Genomic DNA, 22,231 nt, shown 5'->3' on the forward strand with positions numbered 1-22,231 from the left:
GACTATACATTGATACGTAGAACTATATTAGCTCTGTACAGCCCAACATAATCACTGAATCAAATTGACTCAAAGTCTCTTGGAATAGATCCTAAGGATCTGTATTTCATTAAATTCACCAGATAATTCTTATTTCTCTAAAGTTTTAGAATGTCTGTAAAGTGGTCTACTATATTATTTCACTTATAGTCAACTATTTTGCAAAACAATATTAATTATTTGAACAAAATGTAGTTGCTACTAAGTTTCTATATATCAAATATTGTTTCTTGGCAAATAATGACCCAAGAAATATTTTTTCATTGATTACTTTACTTTTATTCTTTTGCTTTTTCTTTCTTACTCCAGTCAAGGCTCTGAGTACAGGTGACTACAAATATAACAATATGTTCAAATATTAATAGGACCATCTGGTTTGAAACTAACAGAAACCAACTTCTACTGGCTTTGGCAGAAAAAAAATAAGCATTTTTAAAGAATAGAGGGATTTATTACAGAATTTAAGAGTAGGAGTTCAGCAAAAATTTGATAATATACAGATAAACAAGCAGTCTAAAATTTCTGTATGCCTCTCACCTCATTTCCTCTCTATATAATTGCCTTTCACGTTTCTTTGCTTTTCCAGAACATATGTAAAGCCAAGCTCTCAAGCTTAAATGCTATTTGGCCAGCTACCTAAAGAAATTTCAATCTCTCCATTGGACCCAATTCCATATTTATAAAATCAGGATTCTGATTGCACAGCCAAAATCAATGGTTCTGCTACTTGATCCAATCAGAGTGGCTAGGGTCCTGTTGGCTTCAGTTACTGCAGAAAGGGAATAATTGTGAACTAGGGAGACCAATGCTCTTCTTCCAATTTACAATATTTAATTTCTAACATTCCCTCTCCCCCACCCCCCAAGCATCCAAGATATCTCTTTGTTGAGCAAGCCACAGCTCATTTTTTACTTTTATTTTAATTTTAAACATTTTAAAAAAAATATCTTTTTTATTGATTTGAGAGAGAAAGAGAGAGGGAGAGAGAAACATTGACTGATTCCCACCCTTACCCTTCGACAAGGAATCGAACTTGTGACCCTTTGACCCTTCTGTGCATGGGAGGATGCTCCAACCAACCTAGCCACACCAGCCAAGTCCATTTTTTATTTTTATGGAAAGTTTCAGTAAAGTGATTAGGTCATTGTATTTACTGTTAGAGATGTGTAATGGTAAAGAGGATGTCTTTGTCCTCAAGAATATTAAAAGCATTTATAAGAAAAAGGAGGAAAAGAAGGAAGGGATGAAGTAGAGAAGAAAGGAGGAGAAAGAACACATTCATTAAAATATGCAGGGTAGCCAGCCTATGAGACAGTGAACTCGACTCAAATCTCTTTCTATTCTCTTTCTATTTACATTTGAAGGGGGACAGGTACTGTGACTTAACTGACAATAAAAAAATTAACAAGAAAAGACAAGGCTTATTTACGTTTGCATAAAAGTTACTCAGTAATAATTTACCTGCTGAATGCCCAGAGGTAAAGGTTTTTATACTCATTTAATGTAAAAGTGTTTGGGATGAATGAAGGGGAACTTTAGAGTTTTAATAGAAAAGTATGGAGAGTTATATTGCTTTCTTATACTAATAGATAGGCAGTCTGTCTCCTTCCTGCTTCCTGGAATTTGCAGGAAACTAGCTCAGAATGAAAAACGGTAGCTTAAGGAATCTATTTTTCCCTGCTTTAGTCAGATAAGAAAACTTCAAATAATATTTCAAATGTCTTCACTTTAAAATAATCTTGGTGGCTAAAACTGTGTGGGAGAGGAAGAAATTTTCCTCTATCCTTCTAGGTTTTTTTGGCTGGTATAATAATAAAATCAATGTAAAAGATTAATGAGAAAATGTAACCAAATTTAATGACATCTACATATGGGACCTCCAAATACATGAGAGTCAGAGACCCCCACATACATGATAGTGAAACAAAAATGTGAGATTTGAGTTGAGTTCACTGTCTCAAGAAATTGAAAATGAAGTCATGGACAAAAACAGTTAATAGAGGCAAAGTTTATTGAGAGCAGCCAGTCCTGGGAAAGGTGTAGCTGGGGTTCCAGGAGCAGGACAGTGTCCAGAGCTTCCTTTCCATGTTATAGTCGGGTGTTAACGTCTATTAGTCCATGTGTAGAGTCCCACATGGCCACAAGCCACATGAGCACAAGAGACGTGTTCCTTTGCCACAGAATGTCAGGAATCCATTGAGTGTAGGGAGGAGGAGAGAGAGCCCATGAGAGGAAGTGGGCACTTTTTTAATTTAGGGGGTGGATGCAGTTCTAGCTCCTGATTGTTTCTTTCAAAGAGTTCTGCCTTAGCAACATCCTTGGGATTGCTTTATATGCCTATTGCTTTGTGATTGGTTATCTGCAATCTGCCTGTTTTAGCAATAATCCATACATTTTAAAGTTTGTCTTTTAAAGTTTTTCTCGTGTGTGCCCTTCTTTCCATGCCCAGCTGGGTTGTCTCAGTAATTTCACCTAACTGGGTTCCCAAGTTTTACTTCCTCATCCCCCACAGGGTCCCATTCCTGACTACCTAGCTTCCCTCTATCTCCTCAATAGGTTCAGAGACAGAAAGGTAAAATGAGGTATATATGGTATTCTGAGCTAAGGATGAGGTAAGGGACTTGGGGCTTCAGAGGAGAGGAAGGTCTTTCACAGGGCAATAAAGCCAGTAGATGAAGAGTTAATATGGTTGCCCTATCATATACATAAGTCATCAAAAGTTTTACCTGGCCCAAATCTAACTCTCATTATGGACAAGGCCCAAATTTGAATGATTTTAGGGGAGATAAACGTTTCTCATGAGCCCACAGGGTCTGGATTGCCTTCAGCACAAAATAATCCACAGCCAACGTAGCACATCTTAGGAGGCTTGTTCTGAACCCCTTCAACTGCAATCCCTTCGCAACTTTATGTTAGTGTTTTACTAGCAATACAGATGTTCTGTAAAGAACCAAAGTCCGAATAGTGTATTGTTGATGTGAGCAACATCCAAATGTGTAGATAATTTGTATAAGTTTATTTGAGCCAAACTGACAGCAATTGCAGGGAAACAAAAATCTCAACGGAATGAGAAAAAGCTTTTGAGAATGACAGTCTTGCAACTTATTTTATACATTTGAATCAAAGGAGGGTTAGATTAGAATGTTAACTTAAAATTCAAAAGCCAAAATGAGAGGCAATAATGTTTTAAGGGTGGGGGGAAAAGTAGGTCTACAGTTGTGAGTACACAAAACACTATCCTATCTAATAAAAGAGAAACATGGTAATTGGTGTACAACCGCTACCCTTCCCATTGGCTAATCAGGGAGATATGCAAATTAACTGCCAGCCAAGATGGCGGCCGGCAGCCAGGCAGCTTGAAACTAACATGAGGCTTGCTTGCTTCAGTGACGGAGGACTCCAACGTTCCCCGCCTGCCTTGCCGGCCTCTGAGCCTGCAGTTTAAAAAACATTGTAACAAATATAGAAGTTAAACAAAACCCCAGAAACCTGCTTTCAGTAGCCGAGGCCTAAGAGCTGGAGCCTCAGAGCTAAAGCTGGCCCAGAATAAAAAAAAGAAAAGAAAAAAAGGATCAGTTGGGAGCTTCAGTCCCAGCCTGAAAACAGCCCTCAGCCCCTCACCCAGGCTGGCCAGTCACCCCAGTGGGGACCCCCACCCTGAAGGGTGTATGACCAGCTGCAAACAGCCATCATCCCCTCACCCAGGCTGGCCAGGCACCCCTGTGGGGACCCCCACCCTGATCCAGGACACCCTTCAGGGCAAACCAGCTGGCCCCCACACGTGCACCAGGCCTCTATTCTATATAGTAAAAGGGTAATATGCCTCCCAGCACTGGGATCAGTGGAGCTGTGAGGCCTCCGAGCACTGGGATCAGCATGACAGGGGGCAGCACCCAAACCCCCTGATTGCCCTGCAGCTCTGTGTGTGACAGGGGGCGGGGCCACAACCTCCCTATCTGCCCTGCTCTGTTCCTGACAGGGGAAGGCGCCCCAACCCCCTGATTGGCCCTGCTCTGTGCCTGACAGGGCGGAGCTCCCCAACCCCCTGATCGCCCTGCGGCTCTGTGTGTGACAGGGTGTGGCGCCCCAACCCCCCACCCCATGGGCCCTGCTCTGTGTGTGATGGGGTAGAGCCATAACCTCCCCATCAGTCCTGCCCTGAGTGTGAGAGTGGCGGTGCCCCAACCTCCTGATCGGCCCTGCTCTGTGGGTGATAGAGGGCGGTGCCCCACCCCCCTGTTCCCCCATGCTCTGTGTGTGACAGGGGGTGGTGCCCCAACTCCCCTATCGGCCCTACTCTGTGCATGAGAGGTGGGAGCTCCCCAACCCCCTTATGGGCCCTGCTCTATGCATGACAGGGGGCAGCTCCCCAACCTCCTGATTGGCTCTGCTCTGTGCGTGACAGGGGTTGTTGCCGCAACTTCCCCATCGACCCTGCCTTGAGTGTGACAGGGGGCGGTGCCCCAACTCCCCAATTGGCCCTGCTCTGAGCCCAACCAGGGGCTGCACCTAGGGATTAGGCCTGCCCTCTGCCACCTGGGAGCAGGCCTAAGCCAGCAGGTCGTTATCTCCTGAGGGGTCCCAGACTGCGAGAGGGCACAGGCCGGGCTGAGGGACCCCCTCCCCCTGAGTGCACAAATTTTTGTGCACTGGGCCTCTAGCTATTTTATAATTATTGCAGTATTTTTTCCATATAAACAACTGTAGCCACAACCTGTATTTGGGGTCAAAGAATGGTAATTTGAGAAACATAGATTCAGATAGAGTAGTGTGCTGATTACAGTATGAAGGAAGGGAGCTTTTAGGAGGAAAGGAATAATTACAAGAAAAAGAAGAATTCCTATTGCTACTGTGAAGCTGGGTTACTCCTGAACTTTATAAGATCGGCTACTGGTTCTATCTTCAGATAGAGAGTCCATAATCATCAGTCCTTGTGGTCAGAATGTCTGCTCTTCTGATGGCTTTACCAAAAATTGCTTGTAAGACAATCTTGGTGTTAGCCCAGTTTCAAGGTCTGGCCCAGTCCAAACAGCCCAAACTTTCAAGAAGCAAAACACGCAAGGGACTTCTGGAGTGGCATTTCAGGATCTATTTTGAAATGGCCCCATTTAATTTCAACTTTCACGGGGGGAGGGGAGGATATACAATATGCAAAAAAGAGGGCCTTTAATTTATGGAACTGGAGACCAGTGTAGGAGAGATAATAGTAAAAGGCAGTGATACTTTACATCTCAAAAAGGTGTAAAGGAATAGAGGGGAACACATAAAAATTATATTTAAGGTGCAGAGTACTATAATTAAAGAACCTCAAATGGGCCTTAGCCTTTCCAATATGGTCAACAGATTGAAAAGCATTGCATAGAGTGAGAGCCTACAAGAGGTGGGAAAAGGATTCTATAAGCTGCCAAAATGAAGGTATAGGTATAAAATCTACTTTTAAAAAGCCATAATTCTTGTTGGCTTACAAAATGGATGAGAAGTTTAACTCACATTCTTAATGGTTGGCTGCAAAAAGAAAGGTGATAATTCAGGTTTAGATATACCAAACTTGAAGTAATAAAAAACATCCAGAGTAACATAAATCTGGTACTAAGAGATATCAAAGCAAAGAACAGGAGAGGAATAATAGCTGGAAACTGGGTTATGAAGTCTTTGATGTGAGAGAAAGATGACTGTAGTGGAAGTGGGGAATTCATGCATGCCTGGTGTGGCACAGGGATGCAGTCCTGGAAATGGAAGTGAAGTTAATTAAAGTGAACTGCTATCTTTGAAGATGTTTTCCTGTGTCATAGACTGGCTAATGCTCTCCCCTATTAGTCAAAGCCCTTATAGTCATGTTTCGCCTGGGGCCATAACTTTTTCTAACTTCAATTCATACTATTTCAGTCGATACTCCCAACCAGCAGTATATTTAAGATATTCTCTCCCATGTCAAAGCATTTCCACAATCCATAATTCCCTGGTTATCTTTACCATTTGTCCAACCATTTCTTTGATAATGTCTTAATCTATCATAAAAATGTGTTATATTACATTCAATCATTATATTCTTTCTTTTTTTTGTTGAGACAGGTCCAGCAGTATAATTTGCACAGTAGCCAGTTTTTTCCTTACAAACTCAAAGTTGTGACAATAACAGAAGCCACAGCAAAGTAAACACATAATTGCTAACAAAACACTACTCAGAGGAATGCAATTGAGTGTTTGCAATAGGCTGCTCAAGTTCTCACTGGCTAAAGTTCATCAGTATAGCCTATTGCACTTGCTTACATTGATTGAGACCACAAGGTCACATTCAAAGCATGGAAATGACATAGCGAGATATTGATGATAGATAGATAGAGATAGATAGAGATACAGATAGAGATACAGATACAGATAGATACAGATACAGATATCTGATATATGATATAGATATATGATAGAGAAAGAGATAGAGGTAGATACCTATAAATATCTACCCCATAGGTGCACGATCAGGGCCAGGGAGGGACGTGGGAGGTTGGCCAGCTGCAGAGGGACTGCTGGAGGGCTCCAGGGTATGTCTGGCCCGTCTTGTTCAGTCCTGATGACCAGACCCCAGCAGCAAGCTAACCTACCGTTTGGAGTATCTGCACCCTGGTGGTCAGTACATATCATAGCGAGCAGTTGAGCAGCCTTAGCATATCATTAGCATATTAAGCTTTGATTGGTTGAACGGCTGATTGGCCAATTGGACACTTAGCATATTAGGCTTTTATTATATAGGACTAGAGGCCCAGTACACAAAAATTTGTGCACTCGGGGGGAAGGCGGGGCTCCTCAGCCTGGCCTATGCTCTCTCGCAGTCTGGGACCCCTCCGGAGATAACAACCTGCTGGCTTAGGACTGCTCCCGGGTGGCAGAGGGCAGGCCCAATCCCTAGGTGCAGCCCCTGGTCAGGCTCAGAGCAGGGCTGATTGGGGAGTTGGGGCACCACCCCCAGTCATGCACAGAGCAGGGTGGATCGGGAGGTTGCAATGCCACCCTCAGTCACGCTCAGGGTAGGGCCGATTGGGGGGTTGGGGCACCGCCCCCTGTCACACTCAAGGCAGGGTCGATGGGGAGGTTGCAGCGCCACCCCCTGTCACGCACAGAGCAGGGCCCATCAGGGGGTTGGGGCGCCGCCACTCTCACACTCAGGGCAGGGCCAATGGGGAGGTTATGGCTCTACCCCATCACACACAGAGCAGGGCCCGTGGGGGGAGGGGTTGGGGCACCGCACCCTGTCACACACACAGCAGGTCTGATCAGGAGGTTGGGGCGCCTTCCCCTGTCACGAACAGAGCAGGGCAGATAGGGAGGTTGTGGCCCCACCCCCTGTCACACACAGAGCCGCAGGGCGATCAGGGGGTTTGGGCGCTGCCCCTTGTCATGCTGATCCCGGTGCCGGGAGGCCTCGCGGCTCTGCTGATCCTGGTGCTGGGAGGCATATTACCCTTTTACTATATAGGGTAGAGGCCTGGTGCATGGGTGGGGCTGGCTGGTTTGCCTGAAGGGTGTTCTGGATCAGGGTGGGGGTCCCCACAGGGGTGCTTGGCCAGCCTGGGTGAGGGGATGATGGCTGTTTGCAGCTGCTCATACACCCTTCAGGGTGGGGGCCCCCACTGGGGTGCTTGGCCAGCCTGGGTGAGGGGATGATGGCTGTTTGCAGCTGCTCATACACCCTTCAGGGTGGGGGCCCCCACTGGGGTGCTTGGCCAGCCTGGGTGAGGGGATGATGGCTGTCTGCAGCTGGTCACACACCCTTCAGGGTTGTGGTCCCCACTGGGGTGCCTGGCCAATCTGGGTGAGGGGCTGAGGGCTGTTTTCAGGCTGGCGGGTGACAGAAGCTCCCAACCGCTCCTTTTTTTCTTTTTTTTTCTTTTTTAATTCTGGGCCAGCTTTAGCTCTGAGGCTCCAACTCTTAGGCCTCCACTGCTGAAAGTAGGTATCTGGTTTGTTTCGGTTCCAAACAATGTATAACTCCAGCTCTGACTCCAGCTCTGAGATCCCAGGTCACTGAAAGCTGGTTTCTGGGGGTTTTTTTTTAGCTTCTGTATGTTACAATGTTTCTTAAACTGCAGGCTCAGAGGCCGACAGCCACAGGCGGGGAACGTTGGTTTCCTCCATCACTGAAGCAAGCAAGCCTCATGTTAGTTTCAAGCTGCCATCTTGGCTGACAGTTAATTTGCATATCTCCCTGATTAGCCAATGGGAAGGGTAGCGGAGTGACACTAATTACTATGTTTCTCTTTTATTAGATTAGATATGTATAATTTTCAACTATTATCATTTATGACAAGATATGAGCCCCATACTATTTGTCATTTATAGTTAGAAACATATTTCATAGACATATATTGTAACATGCAGCATAGTTGTGGCCACTATTAAATGGCATATGCATGTAAAAGCTTAGGGGGGAGATTATGGAATATAAATATGAGAATATAAATATGAGAAAACAAAAGCCTTTAAATTATAGTATGCTTACACTTTGAGTTTCAGAAAAAGTGGAGAAGGAAAATACATGTTCATTAAGGTTATTATAATGTTGTTCAAAGCAGAACCTTGGAAAGCTTCTACTTGGGAAAGGAAGAAAAATCAGCTTTAGAGAGTTAGAATCATTAAGAATTATAACGGAGCCTGACAGGCATGGTTCAGTTTGAGTGTAGACCTATGAACCAGGAGGTCACAGTTTGATTCCTGGCCAGGGTTGCAGGTTCAATACCCACTCTAGGGAATGCAGGAGGCAGCCAATCAATGATCCCCTCTCCTCATTTATGTTTATATCTCTCTCTCCCTCTCCCCTCCTCTCTGAAATCAATAAAAATAATAATAACAAAAAGAATTGTAATTGACAGATTTAATTTAGACTCTTGGATTGCCACTTATCACTATGTGATCTTATTGGGATCTCTGAAATCCCTAAGGGTAGTCACAGTAGAATATTTTTATGCACACCTACAATGCACCAAAGATTTTGATATCAGGAATGAGATACCTTGCTCTATTATATACTATGAAGATAGACTAATCAAATAAGATACAATTTTTTTCAAAAACATCTCCACATCAAACTAAACTAATAAATCTCATTTTAATGTTTCTTGATGGAACTAGACAGTTCCATCATAATTTGTATATCATTTGTTTGTGTTTATAAACTTTTTCTTAGCCAATATATGATAAGCTAATTAACTTTATTATTCACCTTTGTTTTTAGCTAATTATCTTGTCAAGGACCTAATTGCAGAAATTCTGTATTTTTGGACAAATGACCAGTTATTCCACAAAGATTATCTTCTAAGTATATGTGGCTATGAAGAATTTTTACAGAAGTAAGTATCTGATTAAAGTAAATTTTGATCATTGTTTTAAGCTATGTTAAGCAGCGCTCACTTTTTTTCCCTTTAATCCAACTTTGTACAGCACTACGCTCTCCTAATCAGACTAATTAAATCAATTTTTTTACCTTTTAAGGTGAATTTAAAATTTTATAAATCATATTCACAGTCTAACTCTTGGTATTATTTTGTATTTTGTGTGCTTTTGGCAACATTTATTTAATTGACCTGTGACTAGGATGACCACCCATCTCAGCTTTTCTAGGACTTAGGGGGTTCCCAGAACATGAGACTTTCAGGTTTGACATCAAGAAAATCCTGAGCAAACCAAGTCACCTAATCTATAATAAGCTTATTAGCACTTGCCACCATTTTAAAAATAAATTATTTTGTAATAAGTAATGTTAAAATTTAGAATAATATTAGAGTGTTGATTAATTACTGATTTTTAAAACTATTTTATTATTTTTTATTTTGTGAGAGAAACACATTGATTGGTTGCCTCCTGCATGCCCCTGACTCCAGGGCCCATGCCAGGGAGGAGCCTGAAATCGAAGTACATGCCCTTGATGGGAATCAAACCTGGGACCCTTTGGTCCACAGGCCTGTGCTCTATCCACTGAGTAAAACTGGCTAGGATTAAATACTGATTTTTTAAAATCACATAGGGTTTGAGTATGAGTGTATTAAGACTTGACTTGGGTGGTGAACATACAACACAGTGTACAGATAATGTTCTTTAGAAATGTGCACCTGAAACTTGTATAATTCTGTTAGCCAGTGTTACCACAATAAATTCAACTTAAAAAAATCTGAGTGGTTTAGATATTAGAAAGAATAATAATGAACATTCTGCTTATTAAAATAAATTATATCAATACATACATAGGCTGATATACTCATATAGTAAGCATATCCTTCAATTTCCATTAGGGAATAAATTACTATAATACCTTCTTTATTCTTTATTCAGGAAGCTTTTAAAACAACAAGAAAAGCCTGTTCTCATGTATGTCAAATGCAAATACTTATTTGGTAGAAAAATCACCTCCTCTTAATTTGCCACAATAACTATTGTCATAAAATTCCTTGAAGACAAACCTTGAAAATATAAGCTATCTTATCTAATAAAAGATAAACATGCAAATTGACCATACCTCTGCTACACTCACAAGCCATGCCCACAAGAAAATCAGAGTGACTATATGCAAAGCAACCCAACCAAGATGGCGGCCAGCAGCCACGGAGCTGGAGCAAGCAGGAGGTTTGGTTGCCCCCGCAATGGAGGAAGCCAAGCTTCCCGCCTACCCTGGCCGGCTGTGGGCTCCACTCAAGGCAACAAAGTTTCAATTATAGAAGATAAATAAATCCCAGATACCTGCTTCCAGGCAGCCTCCACTGGGAACTTGGGTGGCTGAGGACTGTGGCCAGCCTGCAAACAGCCATCATCCCCTCATTCAGGCTGGCCAGGCACCCCAGCGGGGACCTCTACCCTGAAGGGGCTGTGGCCAACCTGCAAACAGCCATCAGCCCCTCACCCAGGCTGGCCACACCCTCATGGGATGAGGGTCCCCACTAGGGGGGCCTGGTCAGTGCTCTCCCACAGGAGGAGCTCTTCTCAGCCATAAGCCAAGCTGATGGCTGCCAGTACAGCGGTGGTAGTGGGAGCCTCTCCCTCCTCCTTAGCAGTGCTAAGGATGTCCGACTGCAGCTTAGGCCTGCTCCCCGCTGGCAAGTGCCAGAGGGATGTCTGACTGCCAGCTTGGGCCTGATCCCCCAGGGAGTGGGCCTAAGCCAGCAGGTGGACATCCCCTGAAGGGTCCCAGACTGCAAGAGGGCACAGGCTGGGCTGAGGGACCCCCCTCCCCCCCGCCCCACTCCGAGTGCACAAATTTTTGTGCACCAGGCCTCTAGTATATATATAAAAGCCTAAGTGATTGTTTGACCATTCAACCGGTACACTGACCACCAGAGGGCAGATGCTCAATGCACAGGCATGGCTAGATGGAACAAATGATGAATCTCAGAGGGAAGGGGGGAAGGATAGGGTGGGAAGAGATTAACCAAAGATCTTAAATGCATGCTAGAGGCCGTGCACTGGTGAGGTCCCTCGGCCTGGCTTGTGGGGATCGGGTGGAAACTGGCAGTCTGACATACCCCGAAGGGTCCCGGATAGTGAAAGGGCTCAGGCAAGGCCAAGAGACCCCACCAGTGCACAAATCTGTGCACCAGGCCTCTAGTACAACTATAAGAAAGAAAATATTCATCTGATGGTATTGCATAGTCATTCTAAGCAGGAAAGAAATAAAGAATAAAATGTTTACTAAGGTAGATTGCCATTTACATTTCCCCTTTGTGTTTCTATGAGTATCTAAAGATTGACAACACTCAGTGATTAAATTGCTCCTTCCATCAACATATTTTTGACAGTGTATCCAATGAACAAGGAGAAACACTTCAGTAACACAATCTTATACTGAGTACTCATTAAAATTCACCTTCTGAATGTACATATCCGAATGTAAATCTGGCTGATGTCAAACATTTGATGTAAAAAAACAAGAAATGTTATTAAATATATTTATTTAATATTACCAGTAGGAAGCATTATTCCAAAAGCAAAAGAATTGAGGAATAGAAATTTGTAAAAGTCTAATGTGGAGAACATTTATAATGGACCTTGACTTAATTACTGTTTTTAAGGATAAGTCATCCATAAATAGATAGCTCAATTGTTGACTGCTGAAAATGTTGTTCATATCATTCCACTCTTTTTTTCCTTGATAATATGAACATGATAGATTTCTAAACTGTTTTCATTGTCATTTATTTCTATTAAAAATTCATTTATGTGGCTTTTATTAAAAGAGGAATGTTGCCAAGTATTAGTTTAGATTAATTATAGTCATTTATTCCCTAATGGAAATTTAAAGATATGTATATATCTAGGACTTGCTTACTATTTGAGAACAACAGCCTATATATACTGATTTTAATAAGTAGAATATCCATTACTATTTTTTCTAGTATCTAATTTTTCAGACTTTTTAGTTTATTCTGGAAAGTGGATAAGAGCTATTTTAATTATATATATATATATATATATATATATATATATATATATATATATATATATATATATGGGTTGAGGGGAAATCTAATGGAGAGAAAAGGATAGAAAGCACAGAACAGGTCAATGGTGAATCATATTCCATGAGGAAATACCAGAGGATGGTATCAAGAAGTCAGATGAAGGAGTTAGAAAGACCAATAGGTGTTCAGGTGAATATGAATTTTAAAATTTTAATACCTTGAGAGATAACTTTGCTTTTGGAAAACTGGAACTCTGATAAAAGTGGGGATGCTTAAGGAAGTGGCATGGAGATGATAATATTAGTAATAATAATAATAATAATAACAATAACAGAATCCACTTCACTGCTGAAAGCTTTTTATGAGCTAGAATTTTCATATTTAGCACCATTCATTCTCAGATAAGAAAAGCATGATTATTCCCATTTTAAAGATGGGAAAATTGAGGCTAAGAGAAATTAAATGACTTACTAAATGTTATAAAATTTGGAAGACCCCTGACTGGTTTGGCTCAGTGGATAGAGCGTCGGCCTGCAGACTGAAGGGTCCCAGGTTCAATTCAGGTCAAGGGCATGTACCTTCGTTGCGGGCACATCCCCAGTAGAGGGTGTGCAGGAGGCAGCTGATCGATGTTTCTCTCTCATCGATGTTTCTAACTCTCTATTCCTCTCTCTTCCTCTCTGTAAAAGTCAATAAAAAACAATAAAAATATATTTTTTAAAAATTTGGAAGCAGTAGTCAAGGATAGCATGGGTTTTATTTGGGTCTGAAGCCTACAGTCTTTCCAGTCTTTAGCAAAGCCCCCAATCATGACAAATGCTAACTTGAAAATAAAAGCCACCCCAATGTATGTTTCTTTGGGGATAATGATCATATATTTGTGCATTAAACATGGGTTTGTAATTCAACATATAGCATTTAGGTCAAACACAAGAAAAAAAAAAAACATAACTTACAGAACACTCATTTTCTGACATTTAATTTTTTTAAAAATCTATAATCAGGAAATGTTTAGAAATAGTTTGACCCAAATAGAGGTAAATTATAATCACTAAAAGTGGACTTTAAATGTCATTTACAGTTTCTGATTAAACAAAAATTCATTTGTTTTTGGAATTTTGAGACTGTTTAAGCAAATAAATGGTATCAAACAAATTCTTTCCTCTATTGATAATGCTACTCCCTATCACAGTTGCTTTGCAGAAATGAGTTAACCTGTTTTGAGGAGGCAAAGCGAAACTAAACATACAGGGCCTGGGAGCTTTGGGGGCGGGGATAAAAACTGGGAACCCAACCAGGTGGAGTTACTAAGACATCCCAATGGGGCTGGGAAGGAAGGGCAGGCAAAAGAGACATGAGCTTCACAATTTATGAATGTTGCTAAGACAGGCAGCTTGCAGATAACCAATGCAATACAGTGAGGCATATACTGTAACTAATCCAAAGAATGTTATTAAGGCTGAATGTGCCGAGCCAGCTCAGCCAAGGGTTCCACGAGCCTGAGGGAGGGCGGTGAAGGATGGAGAAATGACAGACAAAGAATAAGCTGGGTCTAGGTGGATCTTCCTGTGCCTGGCTGAGGCCACAGAGAGATCCAGAGGCAAGCGGAGCCTTTATTTTATAGCCAGAGGTAAACAAGGTAGTGGTCAGCATAGTTACAATGTTCTCCTGAGTTTCTCTTGCTTTGGCAACACTTGCTACATCTCCCTCAGCCCATTAGCTACCCAGATAAGATCTAGGGAGCATCATAAGGTCAAGCCTAATTATGCTAAGAGGACTGTGCCCTCTAAGCTGGGACCTGTTTGTGGCTTTGCCAACAGGTCAGTCTGAGGCTTAACCCTATAGCCGCTATGCCCTACAGCTGAATTCTTTGAAAAGACCAATTAGGAACTAGCAAGGGTGTATCCACCCCCTAAATTAAAAGACATGTCCTTCCTCTTGCCCTCCCTCTTTACCTTGGGAACACAATGTTTCCTGATGTTCCTGTGGTGGGGGGAGCACATCTCTGTGCACATGTGGCTTATGGCCATGTGGGACTCTACATACGGACTAATATACTTTAATTTGCATGATGCTCTCAATAAACTTTGCCTCCATTAACCATTTTTGTCCACGACTTCATTCTTTGATTTCGAGAGACAATGAACTCGAAATCAAACATCCACATTTCGGTTTAACTTCTGACTTCAGTTTATTGACCTTTTAAAAATTAAATTATTAATATATTTTTCTACTTTATAAATGGGCTTTAGAATTACTGTTTAGTAATTTTTAATTCCAAATGTAAAATTTTTATTAAGCACTAGTAGTTTTTTTCATTATGTTTGGATTGCTTTGAGTTCCTGTACAGTGTGGGACTTAATAAATTAAAAATATATAGTTGTTAAAATATAATGAACTAAGTAGAAAGATATCTCTTTCTCACAAAAAATACTGTTACTTTTACAGTATGATGTAGAAAGATTTTTCATTTTAAGCTTTCTTGTATTATCAGAACTATGCTTCTTCATCTGTCCTGTTTTAGAAAGAGATACATAATATTTAGTTGCTACTTTTTGCAGTTTCTTATTTATTTTGGATTAGATAAGTTTAAATCCTTCAAATTTAAACTCCTTTGTGTCATCCAGATGGTAGAGTTTTCTTTTAAAATAGTCACAATAAAAATCTTAGAAGAATCATAGGCAGCAAAATAGCAGACATATGTTGTAGCAATATCTTTACTGATACAGCTCCTAGGGCAATGGAAACTCAGGAGAAAATAAACAAATGGGACTACATAAAAATAAAAAGTTTCTGCACAGTGAAAGAAACCATCAACAAAACAAGAACAGCCACTGCATGGAAGAATATATTTGCCAATGTTATCTCCAATAAGGGTTTAATCTCCAACATTTATAGGGAACTCATACAACTTAACAAAAGGAAGATAATCCAATTAAAAAAAAAAAAACTGGCAAAGGACCTAAGTAGACACTTTTCAAAAGAGGACATACAGAAGGCCAAGAGACATATGAAAACATGCTCAAAGTCACTAAATATCCTAGAGATGCAAATCAAAATGACAATGAGGTACTGGCTCACACCTGTCAGATGGCTATCATCAACAAATCAGCAAAGACAAGTGCTGGCGAGACTGCAGAGAAAAAGGAACCCTCGTGCACTGCTGGTGGGAATGCAGACTGGTGAGGCACTGTGGAAAACAGTATGGAATTTCCTCCAAAATTTAAAAATGGAACTCCCATTTGACCCAGTAATCCCACTTCTAGGAATATATCCCAAAAAAACAGAGACACCAATCAGAAAGGATATATGCACCCCTATGTTCATAGCAGCACAATTTACAATAGCTAAGTGCCCATCAGCAGATGAGTGGATTAGAAAACTGTGGTACATCTAAATAATGGAATACTATGCTGCTGTGAAAAAAGAATGAATTTTTATCATTTGCAACAGTATGGATGGAACTGGAGAGCATTATGCTAAGCAATTTAAGCCAGTCAGAGAAAGATAAATATCACATGATCTCACTCATTTGTGGAATACAATGAACAACATAAACTGATGAACAAAAATAGAATCAGAGACATAGAAGCATCGAACAGACTGTTCAACCTATGAGGGAAAGCGGGGGGTGAGGGGGTAAGAAATCAACCAAAGGACTTGTATGCATGCATATGAGCATCACCAATGGACACAGACAGTAGAGGGGTGAGGGCATGTTCTGGTGGGTGGGAGCAGCCAGGGGGAGGTCAATGGGGGGAAAAGGAGACTCATGTAGTACTTAAAAAATAAAGAATTTAAATTTTTAAAAAATCAAGGAAAAATAGTCACAATAAGTAACTAGTTTCTGAATCAATCAAATTAATCAAGTTTTGCAGAAGTAGCTAAACAGTTATAATGTCAATCGTCAGTATATGTTTTACAATTTTGACAATGGTATATTTGTAATGCTCTATTTTTCACTTCTTCCTTAAATCATATTTTTCTTTCTTTTTTTTTTACTAAGTTTAGTAAATACATAAAATCTTGAAAAGGGAGCTAATATAAATAAATATGATGATGATAGGTCGGTAGGTAAATAGATATATAGGCACAACCTACACATTTATTTACATTTATATTGATTTGTTAAAACAGTGTTCTCGGACTTAAATGTGTATACTAGCCACCTGAGGAACTTGTTAAAAAACATTCTCTTTTAGTTGTTCTGGGCTGGGGCCCAAGACAAGACTACATTCCTGACAAGTTTCTGTGTGATGCTGATGTTCACGGTCCTCTGTTCACATTTCAAGTAGCAAGATATTAGAGGCTATTAATGAACTAAGAATGTAGACTATGCACCAAGCTTACATGTTTGTGACATATTGCAAAAGTAAGAAAGATAACATTCCTAGCAAGCCAAAATTCATTTTGATAAATCAACTAGAGTGTTATGGCAACTTATTTAACATTCATCTTAATTTGGTATCACAAACTTTTTCTGTCAATTACAATATTACATTCTCTCTCTCTCTCTCTCTCTCTCTCTCTCTCTCTTGCTTTTGTTCTGCCTCTCCCTCTCCCTCTCCTGGTTAACTTTTTCTATAAGCAAAATAACAAAAATTTATATCATGTTTGCATAACTATTCTCAAAAATGAGATATTATATCAAATATAGTCTCAAAAACTGCTTTATAAACAGTTTTAAATAATGTATTATGACCAAAGAGTAAATTAAAGAATTAGAACAGAATATTCATTAATTTTTTCCTTGGCTTATGGTAGCTTAATACAAAGTTGTCAGAGATATAAAGAAAGACATGCAAAGCCAGATTAAGTCAGAATAAATTAAATAGAGAAATAACAGAAGTCATTTTGTTCATTCAAAAAATATTAACAGCTTCCTTCATGTTCTGGTCATGAATGCCCCACATTAATTACCATGGTAGCAGTGTTCTTTTTAATTCCATTTCCCTATTTCCCATGATCTTATCCAGTAGACACTCTACTGGGCTTCTACAGAGGCAGGCTTGAGGGCAGGACAAATAGAGGACAACTGGACTGTTCCCTAAGGTGGCCCTGCACCCTGCTCTGCATCCAGGAGTAACAATAACCGTACCTTCACCTGGACTCGCAACCGTCTCATGAGTTTTTTATTTATAAATATATTTATAATATATGAAGTTTAATGCTACTTCATGATTTTACATCTTACTAGAGACCTGGTGCATGGATTCGTACACTGGTGGGATCCCTCTGTCTGGCCTGTGGGGTTTGGGCCAAAACTGGCTCTCCAACAACCCCTGAGGGGTCCCCGATTGCGAGAGGGTGGTTCTCGGGTAACGCACCCCAGAATAGGGATCCCTCCTCTCTTTCGTCAATATTATGTCACTTTCTCTCTGTATCTGTCTCGCTTCTTTCATCTCACTTTACCCTTAGTTTGGCAGTAACTGATGACTTGTGGGCATTTTTCTGCAAAATGCAATTATTTAGCAAACAGGATTTACTTAGCCTGGCATCTAGCAGCTGAGGGTAGGACTCTGCTCACTCTCAGGTGCCCACCCAGGCCCTGCCACCCAGGCAGAGTGCTGTGGTGGCAGGAACCTCCTTCTTCCCACTTGAGATGCTCCTTCGCCTCCTCCCCTCCCCGTAAGTTGCCTGCTGGTGCCACTGTCCTCCTGGAAGAAGAAAAGCCCAGCTGAAAGTGGTAGCGGGAAAATTTGCTGCCTCTACTAGAAATCGATATTAAATGGATGGGTTGGGGCTGCAGCCAGTAGGTACTGCACGTCTCATCATTTAGCTAATCGAGTCAAAAAGTTTCTGTAAGGGCCAGACCCACTACCTCTGCAATGGGTTAGAGGCCTGGCGGGGAGCCAGACCCAAAGTGGGGAGCCAATGGGCTAGAGGCCCGGTGCATGGATTTGTGCACAAGCGGGGTCCCTTGGCCTGGCCTGTGGGGATCGGGCCTAAACCAGCTCTCCAACATCCCCCAAGGGGTCCCAGATTGCAAGAGGGTGGTTCTCAGGTGATGCACCCTGGAATCAGGCTCCCTCCTCTCTGGTTCTAGGTGTGTCACCCAAGAACCTCCGCTGCCAAATCACCACAGCTCAGCAGCTCCTGCATGGAGCATCTGCCCCCTGGTGGTCAGTGCACATCATAGCCACCAGTCAGAAGGTCAAACAGTCAGCCGGTCGCTTAGACTTATATATATATATAGATTATCTAGCCCATTTAGTAGGAGTGCGTGGTTTTGTGTTTCTTACTCTTAACTTATGTGATTTAAGTAATTTCTTCTATCAAAAATCTTGCTGTTGGTCTTAGTCTCTAATTCAAAATAAAAATAATTGTCCTTATCAGCTGCAATATGAAACAATAAAATTTATTGCACTTAAAAGCTTTTGCTGAGTAAATTATGAATGTGTTGTTAGTAGTAAACCTCAAGTGCAGAATTAGAGGAACAGAATAATCTTCCTTGAAAATCCTGCTTAGGCTTATATTTGGGGCCAGGTTTTATGTCCTTGATTTTTAAAAATAAACAAAACAAAACTTTTCTTTACTTTTTAATTGACTTTTGTCAAAGAATGTTAGAACCCAGAAGAAGAAGATAAAAAAGGAAAACTATGCTCATTAATAATCTTCCTTTGAAATTGTCATATAGATTCTTAAACCTAAATTATGAAGACAGTATCTACCTCTTTATTCATCACCAGCATTAATTTGTATGATCTAGCAGTCTACTTGTGGGTCTCTTTTCTGTCTTCTGATCCCTCATAATAGAGAAAATGTTGAATACCATTGATTAGAGTGAAATAGTCCTCTTCAGGAATTAAATATAATTAGAATTTTAAAATAATCTTCTTAAGAAAATTTTACTATTAAAAAAATATTTTAGCTAATCCTGTGATAATTTGCATTAATTTATTTTTTAGAGATTTTATTGTAAATTGAAATTGCCTTTTATTCAAAGTAAAAATAAGACTTAATTATGAGTAAGGAAAAGGCTAGATTATAGTATATAAATTTTAAGATAATAGTTTATCATTGGAAGAGCAAAGTCATATAAAAGAGAAATATACCTTAATGTATTTCTTAGCTCAAAGTAGGTCTAGACCAGTGGTTCTCAACCTTCCTAATGCCATGACCCTTTAATACAGTCCCTCATGTTGTGGTGACCCCCAATTTCATTGTTACAAATTGAACATAATTAAAGCATAGTGATTAATCACAAAACAATATGTAATTATATGTGTTTTCCAATGGTCTTAGGCAACCCCTGTGAAAGGGTCGTTTGACCCCCAAAGGGGTCATGACCCACAGGTTGAGAACCGCTGGTCTAGACAGACATAACTTAGTAGATTATATTATTGAAATACTTAGGGTGTTCTGAATGTGTTAAAAATAATCAATTTGTTCAAATTAGCTAAATTAAATACTTAATTTTATTGAGAAAAAAAAACTACTTATCCCCCCTCAAGAATATATACAGTGGTTACAGCACATCTTAATTCAAACTAGGCACATTGCAAGTACTCAGTAGCCACAATGGTCTAGTGGTTATTATATTGGAGAGGCTAACCTTGGGTCATCAAAAACAAATTCATCAGCATGGCGGTCTTGCCAAATAGAGTAATGGCAAAGTGGTGAACAGTAGTTTACACATCTTAGAAAGTGTGATGTTATTAGAGGCTCTGCATCCCTTTAAATAACCAAAGACTTAAATGACAATTCTGGCTTAGTAATAGTTTTTGCTATTGTTAACACACAAAAAGGACTACATAGTATTTTAAACATGATGCCTGGTGAAATGATGTAGCGAATGCAATCTCTTCTGCAATATACCATATTCCTGTAACATGAATCAGTTTGTTTGTAGAAGTCAACTTAATACATGTGAATTTGTCTGGCATATTAATATTTTGCTCCACTAATTAACAGTGACTTAATGCAAAGTACACAGGAAGCTGCTGGGGGAGACAGTGTTGTACAGTGACAAGTGACCAATCACCCAACATGCAATTTTTTCTCAACTTGGCCTCAAGCTCTGTCTTGAAAAAGCTTACTACAGAATTCTGCACAATATTTGTGTTTTTTTCAGTTGTCTCTACATTCAGCAGCATCAAAACTTTCTTATATCCTCTTCCACAAAGCTAAATACATTTTTACAACCCTTTTTACTTTATATATTTCTTTACATTTTTTTGAAAATAGATGTGTCTTCTAAAACAATGCTAGTGTTTTTACTAAGATTTGTGCATGCACACATGCTTTGGTTAGAGACCTGTGCTGATTTCAGTGGTCTCTCCCAATCTCATTTTCCATGAGGCCTGTTATTTGTAGCTCACAATTTGCAGAACAGTTCACCTATCCTTTTATTAAAAGAAACTTGTATCACATTATAGCAGGGATGCTTGAATCTATAAATAATTTTTTAAGTGTGTTGTGTTTACTCCCAATATTTATGTTCTAATCTATGGTCTTATTTTGTTGAAACCAGAGTCCTTTTTTGCAAAATGAGGGAGGTGGGCAAGAACGATGCTACAATGCTTCCTTCCCAGTTTTTGAGATCTCACTTCATGCAAAGTTATACAGGATACTCCCCTAATTAAAATGATAATTAGATATTTTCAAGACTGAATTCATATGTTAGAACAAAAACGTAAATCTACCCACTAACCCACCGAAATTCTCAATAAATTACAGGAAAAAATATTAATGAAAAACATCTTGATAAAACAATAAAGGTCAATAGCATGGGGATTGCAGAGTTCCCAGGTAAATGTCAAAAGATAGTTAAAATAGGAGGGGCTCGGGACACTCACTTGACAGCTTTCAAAAAAGCAGACAATTTTCTAAGGAATTAAAATATTTAAAAATTAGCTTAAGGAGAAGTATAACAGTGTAATAGAACAATGAGCAGTGGGGAATGGAAAATTTTGTTTTAGGCAAATTGCACCAAATCTGTAGGGATTACAACAGAATCCCACAAGCAAAATGAACACAAAACCCAACTAATAAATGTCATGGAAAAATCTTTGATTGATAATAGAACATCTATAAAACATCGTGGGAGAAAACTCACACTTTACTGAAGGACATAAAAGAGAACCAGAGTGCATGTAGAAATATTCTTTTCCTTGGAAGGAAGATTTAATATTACCAAAATGCCAACTCTTCTCAGATAACTCCATAAATAAAAGATAAATCAACACAATATTAACATTTTCTCTTTAATATTGGCACACTAATTCTACAATTGTTGTTAAAGTGAAATTGGGCAAAAATAGATAATATATTTTCAAATGGTGGCTTTCACTCAATTTCACACTTCAAAATATGCTGTAAAATTAAATAATTGAAGCAATTTGGTATTGGCACAAAAATAGACGGATGGATTAATAGAATGCTTAGAGTCCAGTAACAGATGGGCTATTTATAAAAATTGGTCATGTGTTAAATAGGTCAGAGATGAAAAGATGTTCATATGAATTAGGAATGTATAAGGAAGTTTCTATTATGTTGAAAGAAATGTCTTAAATTGAGGCTGTATATCAATTTTACTCAACAAATGCATCCCAGATAGATTAAGGAAATATACATAAAGAGCAAGTAAGTAAGTTAGTGTTGCTATGAAATAATTAAATCGAATTATTTAAAGATCATTTATAAAGAGTAATCATTCAAAACGTTTATGCTGAATTAAATGAGGAAGAAATCAATTAAACCCTAGCCGGTCTGGCTCAGTGGATAAAGCATCAGTCCGCAGACTGAGTTTG

At 39.9% G+C, this 22,231-nt stretch overlaps 1 protein-coding gene across 1 annotated transcript in view; it reads left to right on the forward strand.

The window, feature by feature from the left end:
• PIK3C2G (phosphatidylinositol-4-phosphate 3-kinase catalytic subunit type 2 gamma) overlaps window positions 1-22,231 on the forward strand; it is a 274,899-nt gene that overhangs the window by 23,423 nt on the left and 229,245 nt on the right. Inside the window, exon 5 of the mRNA XM_059682311.1 lies at window positions 9,266-9,380. Within this exon, the coding sequence (XP_059538294.1) occupies window positions 9,266-9,380 (115 nt within the window). The remainder of the gene's footprint in view (window positions 1-9,265; window positions 9,381-22,231) is intronic.

Source organism: Myotis daubentonii, chromosome 2, assembly GCF_963259705.1.
Source record: "Myotis daubentonii chromosome 2, mMyoDau2.1, whole genome shotgun sequence".
NCBI classification, from domain to species: Eukaryota; Metazoa; Chordata; class Mammalia; order Chiroptera; family Vespertilionidae; genus Myotis; species Myotis daubentonii.